Consider the following 11159-nt stretch of genomic DNA (forward strand, 5'->3'; position numbering starts at 1 on the left):
TGTGTGTGTGTGAAATGTGTATATGCGTGTGTGTGCAAAATGTATGTATTTATGTGTATATACCTGGGCATATATAACGTCATACATGTGTATGTGCACATTTTAGATATTCCTGTGTATATATCTGTGCATATAGAACGTTATACAAGTGTATGTGCTTATTTTATATATTTATGTGTATACTATATACCTGGGCATACAGTGCTGGCCAAAAGTATTGGCACCCCTGCAATTCTGTCAGATAATACTCAGTTTCTTCTTGAAAATGATTGCAATCACAAATTCTTTGGTATTATTATCTTCATTTATTTTGCTTGTAATGAAAAAACACAAAAGAGAATGAAACAAAAATCAAATCATTGATCATTTCACACAAAACTCCAAAAATGGGCCAGACAAAAGTATTGGCACCCTTAGCCTAATACTTGGTTGCATAACCTGTAGCCAAAATAACTGTGAATAACCGCTTCCGGTAACTATCAATGAGTTTCTTACAATGCTCTGCTGGAATTTTAGACTATTCTTCTTTGGCAAACTGCTCCAGGTCCCTGAGATTTGAAGGGTGCCTTCTCCAAACTGCCATTTTGAGATCTCTCCACAGGTGTTCTATGGGATTCAGGTCTGGATTCATTGCTGGCCACTTTAGTAGTCTCCAGTGCTTTCGCTCAAACCATTTTCTACTGCTTTTTGAAGTGTGTTTTGGGTCATTGTCCTGCTGGAAGACCCATGACCTCTGAGGAAGACCCAGCTTTCTCACACTGGGCCCTACATTATGCTGCAAAATTTGTTGGTAGTCTTCAGACTTCATAATGCCATGCACACGGTCAAGCAGTCCAGTGCCAGAGGCAGCAAAGCAACCCCAAAACATTAGGGAACCTCCGCCATGTTTGACTGTAGGGACCGTGTTCTTTTCTTTGAATGCCTTTTTTTTTCCTGTAAACTCTATGTTGATGGCTTTTCCCAAAAAGCTCTACTTTTGTCTCATCTGACCAGAGAACATTCTTCCAAAACGTTTTAGGCTTTCTTAGGTTTTTATGTCTCGGGGTAAGAAGTGGGGTCTTCCTGGGTATCCTACCATACAGTCTCTTTTCATTCAGATGCCGATGGATAGTATGGGTTGACACTGTCGTACCCTTGGACTGCAGGGCAGCTTGAACTTGTTTGGATGTCAGTCGAGGTTCTTTATCCACCATCGGCACAATCTTGCGTTGAAATCTCTCGTCAATTTTTCTTTTCCTTCCACATCTAGGGAGGTTAGCCACAGTGCCATGGGCTTTAAACTTCTTGATGACACTGCGCACCGTAGACACAGGAACTTTCAGGTCTTTGGAGATGGACTTGTAGCCTTGAGATTGCTCATGCTTCCTCACAATTTGGATTCTCAAGTCCTCAGACAGTTCTTTGGTCTTCTTTCTTTTCTCCATGCTCAATGTGGTACACACAAGGACACAGGACAGAGGTTGAGTCAACTTTAATCCATGTCAACTGGCTGCAAGTGTAATTTAGTTATTGCCAACACCTGTTAGGTGCCACAGGTAAGTTACAGGTGCTGTTAATTACACAAATTAGAGAAACATCACATGATTTTTCAAACAGTGCCAATACTTTTGTCCACCCCTTTTTCTTTTGTCCACCCCTTTTTTATGTTTAGTGTGGAATTATATCCAATTTGGCTTTATGACAATTTTTTTTTTCATTGAAGACAAATTAAATGAAGATAATACCAAAGAATTTGTGATTGCAATCATTTTCAAGAAGAGACTGAGTATTATCTGACAGAATTGCAGGGGTGCCAATACTTTTGGCCAGCACTGTATATGTCATACATGTGTATGTGCACATTTTATATATTTATGTGTATATGCTGGAAGGGGTCTGTATCTGAACACATTGAGGAGTCTGCCATTTATGCGCCACCATATTTTCAATTCATTTTACATTTTTAATACCACTTTTCAAACTAGTGGAAAGTACATCATGTGAATATGTGTTGGGGGCAATTGTTATACCAGAGGCTGCGCCGGCACATACATGGATACTGTCCATGTACCTTAATATATTTTATTTAGAGCTCTGGACATGAACTGTACCATGTAAAGCAGTTTTACCATTTTGTACAGTTATCTTGTATACAAATATTTGCGATTCCTCTGTGATCAGTGGGGTGTGAGACCTCCCCTCTCCTAAGAACAGAGTTTCGTACTCACTGCACAGGGAAGTGCCGCTCTGCCCCATTCTAGTGAATAGGACGGGCTGCAGATCCCTGGCCAGAATGGCTGTTGTGCAGGGAAAACGTATCAATCAAGCACTAAATCAGTGACTTGAAACCATCTTTCTCATGATCAGTGATAATTTCGCCAAATTAAGCTATAATTAATCAAAAAGTCACATCTTGGACTGGCAATATTGCATCACTTTAGAATAGTGGAATTTGTGACTGTCCATTTCTGCCATTTAATCGTAGATGTTGGATGAGTGCAGTTGCGTTACCAATACTGAGACAGGCATAGCAAAGAATGCAGTGGAATGGAACCGCACCGTCTCCCCACTGCGAGCTGGAGGCCGCAGGACGCTGAATGTCATTTTCATCCCTTGGATGGACTGAAGGGCCGCATCTGAGGTCCAATGTTCTTTCCAGACAACAGTGAAAGAACTTTCCCTTTTCTAGCCTAACTACGAGTAATTCAGTTATAAAACCGGTGCAGAAAGACAATAAATTGGCAATGAAGCCCCGTCACACAATAATAGCCCCAGTGTGGCTTACAATCCATGCTGTGTCATTGAACAGTGTTATGCTGACACCGTTATGTGAAGATGTAGAGACATTTGCTATTTGCAGAAATACTAAAATTGGCAGTTTAGCAGCTCAGCCTGAGAAGACGCCAGTAATGGTATATGTAATGCGCCTGCAAAAATATATCCCACTGAAAGAACAGGCAATTTATTTTAATTCATGGGTTGGTGTAAACATTTGGAATACTGTAGCCATTCCATTCGCTCTATGAGCCAGTGAGACGTTGAAATCTACTGTAGGTAATGATCTGGACAGATCCTTAAAGGGGTTTTACAGTTTCAGAATACCTCTGTCCCCCAGCTGAAGTTTGTTACTCCTTGGGTCCATCACCGCGACTCCATCGCCGTTCCCGGTGTCTGTTATTGCCGGTAGCACTGACGTCCTGTTGACAGCACTGCAGCCAATAACTCAGCAACTCTGCCTGAGTTGAAAGCACGCGCCACTTAATGCTGCTAACCTCATTGATTGGCTGCAGCGGACATCAATAGGCACTGGGAGCAACAATGGAGACTCAGCACTAGGCCAGGGAAGGGTGAGATAAACAATCAGCAGCCAGGGACAAGAGTTTTCTGAAACCATAAATCTCATTTAAATACTTTGAGTATTTACTTTTGGAACTGTCACCCAGAAAATGGAATATTAGGCCCTGTCAGATCATGAGATCCAAGTGAGTAGATAATGAAAGGGTTAATGCCGCGCTGTGGTGCCAAAAAGACAAATCCAGTAAGTATTGTATGACGCGTTTTGGAGATTCCATGTCCTTCTCCGGACACAATCACATCAATTGTGATTTTGTCTGAAGAAAGAGCTGGAATCTCCGAAACGCATAAAATACTTACTGGATTTTTTCTTTTTGGCACCGCAGCGCGGCATTTAACCCTCTCATTATCTACTCGCTGTTACGGGGGCTGTCGGATAATAAGGGAATGGAAGGCTGACAGTCAGGGTCCACCGTGCAGAGCTCTGCTGCAGAGTATGGCAGAGGATAGGGGAAACCTGTACCACCAAAGCGGTACTGACACTGTTACGTCACAGTGTCACCAAGGCCAATAGCAGCGTATACTGTTTAAGTCACAGCGACTACCTTATTAGAATAACATAGGAGTGGAAATGCAAAAGAGTGATGAATACAACAAAAAAAAGTGCATAGAAGTCTCACAATCTGTGAGCGTGAAAGCACCTGTCTCAGTTAACAGTCACAGAGACTAGGTGTAGTGTGTGCAATATGGCACCTACCTATGTCCGCTCCACTTGTGGTGTAAGGATATGGACAGCAGCAATGCTGCTAGCTTGAAACTCCTGCCTATGACCGCTCCCCTAGTGTGCGAGGATACGGACTGCTGCAGGAGGCAGCGTAGTGGAGCGTTACCCTAGAAGGCAACGACCACCTAACCTACCTATGTCCGCTCCACTAAGGTGCGAGGACACGGACAATAGTACGGCTGAAAGGTACAGGAGCGCTACCCTACCGATAGCACTCACCTCAGAGTAGAACCACAAGGCCCAGTCAGACCATGTGCAGCAAGCACCTGCCTATGTCTGCTCCACTAACGTGCGAGGATAAGGACCACAGCATAAGCTGCAAGGTACAAGAGCGTTATCCTACCGATAACGCTCACCTAGATAGAATAGGTGCCGCAAGGGACATGCACAGAGCGTCTACTCCTATGCAGGAACCAAGAGGACTGAACGCCGGGCGGCGTGCGTCAGGGTCTTATATAGACTCGGTGCCTCATCCAAGATGGAGGACACCAGAGCCAATCCACTGCCAGAATGACAGCAATGACGTCACGCTGGCCTATCACCGAGCAAAGCGTCACAAGCACATGACCTGCGACCAATCGGCATAGAAGGTGTCAGAGACATGTGACCACGTGTCACAAGCACATGACCAGCGGCCAATCAGCTTAGAAGGTGTCTGAGACATGTGACCTCGTGTCAGCGATGATGTCACCCGCACATGTGCAATGGCTCCAAGATAGGACTTAGTCTCCAGCGCTTGCACATGTGCAGTAGCAAGAAATCCGAACATAGTCTCCAGTGCCACAGCAACCGTAACACTCGCTTGGATCCGCACATGAGAAGACAGCATCTGTGGCTTATCTATTCCCATATAGATTGTTGTAACTTACACAACCCCTCTAGGTGAGCAGTACCTGTGTCCTTCCTTCCTTTTCTCTCCCCGGTAAGATCCTATTGGCGCACCTTTTATCATCCATTTTTAGCTTCTGTTAAATCATGATTCCAAAGATAGTGATAGGAATTTAGATTATGAGCCCCAATGTGGATAGTGATAAGTCTGTAAAGTGATGTGAAATTAATGGCCCTATATAATGGAGTAAAATAAATAAGTAATGTTAGAGGTGCCCATACACCTTAGATAGCGCCTGATACACCTGAATGCTTGGCTAAGTTTTTACATGGGAAAAGTGGAATAAGAAATTCCCAGACACTTCTATCATAATTATCTTATTTTCCCCAATTTCATCTGTGTGAGGAAACAATTAGGGGCCCCCCTCCTTTTTCACTGATATTGGTGGGATTGTCTTACCTAAATTTAATGTGTATTGGGCCTTGAAGGACCTGTAAAGTTCTTCTGGTAGATTTTAGTGTAAGGCACCCATGCACATTAGAGTAATGTTGGCCGAACCTGCCAATCTCAATGGGTTCGGCCGACACTATAATGAGTATGGTGGCGCCGGCCAACTAATTGTCAGAGGAGTTGTTGATCGGGAATGCCACATTATCGCACTGGCAATCGCATTGTTCTCTTAGAGATGAGCCATCAGCAGATATGTTCATCGTAAACTTTCTTGAAAAGAACACAGGAGCACTCGGTTGAAAGAGCATTCCAGTGTATGGGAGAGTCAGATAAGATAGCTGTTGGACAAATGACTGGCCAAAGCATCGTTCGGCTGACGGCCATCTAATGTATATGGTTGTAATGAAATACTGTGGACATCTCAGTGTTTCTGTTATGCTCACGTATGTTTATTCATATTTTACAGGTTTGATTATCCACGAAGGATCGTCGGTCTATCGGATCTTCAAGCGATGGCAAGCTGTGAATCAGCAATGGAAGGTTCTGAACTACGACAAAACCAAGGACCTTGGGGAACCTATAAGTGGGACTACAAAGCTTGGGGGAAGGAATTCACGGACGAATCACTCTTCTCACAATGATAGAGGCCCTGGGCGGAGCCAGCGGGTTAGGACTATTTTGAACCATCACTGTGGTTATACAATCCTACACATCCTCAGCCACCTGCGGCCTAATGAACATCGAAATAGCTCAAACTCCAACAGAGAGGTGGTGATGAGAGTGACAACGGTATGAGAAATTGTCCGAATTGTTGAAGGCAATGGTTTGCTGCTATCCTTCACTGGCTTTACTAATACCACGACTGCACTGGTATCAGAGGGGGAAAGAAAAGAGCTTTGTTTTGCTGGAGAAAACAGCGAATTCTGATCCCTGAGGCGCCGGCCTATCAGTGCATTTTGGCCAACTGTGTTAATATACAAAACGCCCTGATTTTTATTTTTTAAAAGTTGGGCCTTTTATCCTGTAATACTTTTCTGTGCGTCTTATCCTCTACAAATTCTGCCAGTCCGAATTGAAACGGTAGGGTTCCCTGAAGTAAATGTCGTCGACTTAAACAAATGTCACTTGAAACGTTGAAATACGTCGAAAGCACAAGCCAGCGTTTAAAAAAAAAAGTCATTACAAGAACCAAGTCTTAACTTTTTTACCTCAGCTTTAAGGGATGACAACATCAAAGAAAACCATAGGATACAAAACCTAAACGAAAAAGATACAATTACGGAAGTGATTGTAAGAAATGCCTAAACACAAGGGTAAAACAGCAGAAAAATACAAAAAGACTCCGAAGTGGTTCACAACTTTCTAAGCGATGAATAGGTGCAATAAAACATATTTTTACGGCAAAATGGGATCTTTGCAATAAGACGCTTATACGTTCCCTGGTTTTACATTTTTTGCATGAGTAAATGTAATTTTTTTTCCTCTCTTCTCCCTGCGGGAGGATAAAGAAAAAAATATTTATATGCAAATAGTCTCCAACTACATTTCTTTTCTTTTTCTCTTCTTACTCACATACTGGGATGTAAAATTAAAGGCATCAGGTTTTTCCTGTAACTTTTGCACTTGTATGTCTGTGTATGATGATGCACGGGTGTCACATTGTTGCTTGTTTGACTGATCATTTCCATACTTTAACATTAGTTTCGTTTTTAGTGCATATCAAATAACATACTTTCATCTAAAACAGAGAAATCAAAGCCAAGCTTAAAATTGTTGTCTGGGATTAAAACAAATCATCTGCTTTTCTTTAAAACGGCGACATTCTTTTCCTTGAATGTTGTCGAGATGAAATCTGCAGTAAAAATCCACAGAAAGTATTGCCAAGTTGTGGATTTAAAGGGAATCTGTCAGCAGGTTTTTGCTATGTAATTTGAAGACAGCATGCTGTAAGGGTTAACACGGAGAATTCAGGGATGCCTGTCTTGTCAAGGTCTGAGCTGGGGTTTATTTGCTATGTTTCTTTAATGGGAACCAATCACCATGATTTTCATATATAAGCTAAAGCCAGTACTATACTGGCACTATCAGGCCGATTCTCTACATACCTTTAGTGGTCAGCTCGGATGTTTAGGTTTTGAAATCCAAGAAAGTAAAGTTTATAAAATGACCTGCTTGTTGAGTGACAGCAGCTGAGGATCAGATAATATATTCATAGTTATCCCCTCCCTCTGTTAGAATTAGCATAAGTATTATGTGTATGATTAACTTTGTCTCTTGCAGGACCTGTGTGAGGTCATACCCATGTGACCTGGTATCTTTGTTGGCTGAGGCCCTGCCCGTTCTGGTCACATGGGTATGACCTCACACAGGTCCTGCAAGAGACAAAGTTAATCATACATATAATACTTATGCTAATTCTAACAGGCGGAGGGGATAACTATGAATATATTATCTGATCCTCAGCTGCTGTCACTCATCAAGCAACTTAATTTTTATAAACTTTACGTTTTTGGGTTTGAAAACCTAAACATCCGAGCTGACAACTACAGGTATGTATAGAATCAGCCTGATAGTGCCAGTATAGCACTGGCTTTAGGGTATATATACGAAAATCATGGTGATTGGTTCCCTTTAAGCAGCAGGTCTTAATATTGCTTGAGAGACAATAAGAAAAACTTTCAGCTCACCCATTCCATGTGCTCAGACTTCCCTCTGCTGCTCGGGCTGCAGGTGCTGTTACCTGAGTATAATGAAGAGGAAAGAGTTCTGCCCAGCGCAAGGAGGAGAAATACGTCAGTAAATTTCCAGGTGCTTTATTTTACTTGACAAAGGCTACACTCCAGTAGCCGAAACGCGTCGCTGTTGTCAATATCCACGGAGGACTATGTCTTAACTGTTCATATGTTTATATGATCGTTTTATTGGAAACCAAGTAAAATAAAGCACCTGGAAATTTACTGACGTATTTCTCCTCCTTGCGCTGGGCAGAACTCTTTCCTCTTTAATATTGCTTGGACTACATTGTCATGCACACGGAAGTCCGGAAAGCCCGCCCCTCTGATTGACACTTCACTGTCAATGCACAATCTCAATTGAGAGCCTAGTGTGGGTGGGACAGCTTTCTCAGCTCTGCTACATGGCAAAAGCTAAAAATTTTGATGGTGTAAAAACAGCCGCACCCAGTAATCTAAGCGATGCATAGTTGGATTCAGAATCTCTTTGCCGAACAGCTGCACCCAGTAATCTAAGTGATACATCATTGGATTCAGGATCCCTTTGCCTACATAATTCTGCTCTCAGATGAGGTAGCAAAAACCTGCTGACAGATTCCCTTTAAAAATCTGCAGCGTAAACACATTTATTTACAAAAAGTATTTGCAGCATGTGGAGGACATTTTTGAAATCTTTCACATTCTGCTACCGTAATTCAATGTGGATTTTCCATCTGTAAAATCAGGGCAGAAAATCTGCAGCTAATATGCAGCTTGTGAACTAGCACTTACCGGTACTTTGTGTTTTGCCTGGTATTTTTCAAATCTTATAGCGGATCCTGCTCTAATAGCCAGAGGAAATGAGTTGCCTAAAGTATCCTATGAACAAAATTCACTGACCCCAACCCCCCCCCTCCCGAAAAAAAACCCCTTTGTGGACTTTTCAATAACCCTAAAACACTTTCTAACCTCATGTGACATAGGGACTTAGTATGTCAGTTTTTTTTAAAGGAAAGCTGTCTCACCCATTGGTTAATGTCAATGAAGCATATTCATATTACTATTTCCCCTTGGAAAATAGCTATAAAAAAACACTTAAAACACTCTCTTAAGACAGATTCCTTTTGAAAAGTGTCTTGCTGTTCTTATGTTCAAGGCTTTTGATAATTTTTAATCAGTTTCTGGAATTTAAAGTGTTTAACAGGTTTAAAAGAAGTGACCTGTCAATCCTTCAGGCCTTTTCCACTATGAAGCCGCTCCATGCTTTACAGTAGAAGTCAATGGGAAGACGTCAAAAAAACAAAACGCTACTTTGATGACCTGATACCTCTTTGTAAGTATTTATAGCATTTTCAACACTGACATTTTATTCATTATTATTTTTACATTCTCTGCATTGAAACATTTTAAATTCTATATCTGTCCCTTCATATTTGCAGCATGATTTTCCTGCCCTCATTAACCATAAGAGGGTAACATTTCTTTAGACATACACACCAGTCTTATAAATCAGTGAACTTTTGTTACTTTGCCAGCCACTCATTAAGTGGAGGATTCCACTTTATCGGCATTCTGACAGCACTGTAGGTGCTAGAGCTCCCCTACTAGTCATTATGTAGTGCCCCTACCATTGACCAATGGCTGGCCTGCCCTGAACTAAAAACCTGCCTATCTTTAGTGCCTGCCTTCAGTTTGATAGACAGGAGAGCAGGAGCAGAAAGACAATTTCTTCACATCAATCTCAGCTTCTAGAGACAGATTACATTTGACAACAGGCAGAAAACAGCAATTTCGAGAGAAGAACTTGGAGTGATAGATTTTGAATTGAGACAACTAAGTTTTCAAATAAAGGAATTGGCAGAGATATTAAGAAATAACTCGGCATTGACGTTTTGATCCATTTCAATTATGGCCTCACATTATAATTTATTATCATTATTTTACATTTTTATTCTGAACAGAGCAGAATCCTGCCCAGAAACATTGTCGTAAGTGATCTCTGGTCTGTATAAGGACCACAGTGAACACTTATACAGAGTCTTATCAATTTTTTCTCTGCAGAGACAAAGAGAAGCCAGTCATCCAGAACATTACATGGTAGACAACTGTGTGTGGGCGAGATATGCTCTTTCACTGAAATACTTTGAGCAGGAATAAAAGGGATCTTTTGATGATGGTATTTCATACTTTCCCCGGTCTCGATAATATATTCATTTGTTTCCGATGTCCTAGTAAGGAAACGAAGGACGGAAACGGAGGAAGGCCTGCACGTTCCTCTTTTTTTTTTTTAAGTCTAACAAAAAACTGGAGATGTTGTCTATAGCAACCAATTACAGGGTGGCTCTCATGTTTCCAGAGCAGTTTAAAGCACAACAATCACCAGGACTTTCGTATATAACCTAAAGCCAGTGCTATACTGGCACTATCAGGCTGATTCTATACATACCTGTGGTGGGCAGCTCGGATGTTTAGGTTTTGAAATCCAAGAAAGTAAAGTTTATAAAATCGGCAGCAGCTGAGGATCAGATAATAGCTGGGGGATATTCATACTTATCCCCTCCCCCTGTTACAATTAGCATAAGTATTATACAATCGATGTAACTTTTCACTTTCAGGATCTGTGGTGAGGTCCTACCCATGTGACCAGAAGGGGCGGGGCCTCAGCCATTAGAAAAATGTTGCTTGGTGGTATCAGCTTTGTTGGCTGAGGCCCCGTCCCTTCTGGTCACATGGGTAGGACGTCACCACAGGTCCTGGAACTGAAAAGTTACATCGATTGTATAGTCAGGTTATGGGCGTGACCGGCTTGGTTGATGGACGTGACCGTATGGGTTGGGGGCGTGGCGATGTTTTTTCCTGTCCACTATAATCATGCTTCACCCCCACCCCCCTGCACCCCCATCTATTATAATGAACTCTATGCCCATGTGGACTTAGAATAAACATCGTTTTTCTGTCTCGAAAGGTCTGGCTGGCAACATCAGGCTGCATTTTGAACACGCCCCATCACATGACAAGTTACATCATACCTGTCAGCAGTCCGTACACGCTAGCATCTACCATAATACTTATGCTAATGCTAACAGGGGTAGGGCATAACTATGAATTCCCC

At 42.0% G+C, this 11159-nt stretch overlaps 1 protein-coding gene across 1 annotated transcript in view; it reads left to right on the forward strand.

Moving 5' to 3' along the window:
• Positions 1–6953, forward strand: part of MARCHF9 (membrane associated ring-CH-type finger 9) — a 262551-nt gene extending 255598 nt beyond the window's left edge. Inside the window, exon 5 of the mRNA XM_075334479.1 lies at positions 5803–6953. Within this exon, the coding sequence (XP_075190594.1) occupies positions 5803–6131 (329 nt within the window). The 3' untranslated portion in view covers positions 6132–6953. The remainder of the gene's footprint in view (positions 1–5802) is intronic.
• Positions 6954–11159: the final 4206 nt, after the last annotated feature.

Source organism: Anomaloglossus baeobatrachus, chromosome 2 (genome assembly GCF_048569485.1).
Source record: "Anomaloglossus baeobatrachus isolate aAnoBae1 chromosome 2, aAnoBae1.hap1, whole genome shotgun sequence".
Taxonomy (NCBI): domain Eukaryota; kingdom Metazoa; phylum Chordata; class Amphibia; order Anura; family Aromobatidae; genus Anomaloglossus; species Anomaloglossus baeobatrachus.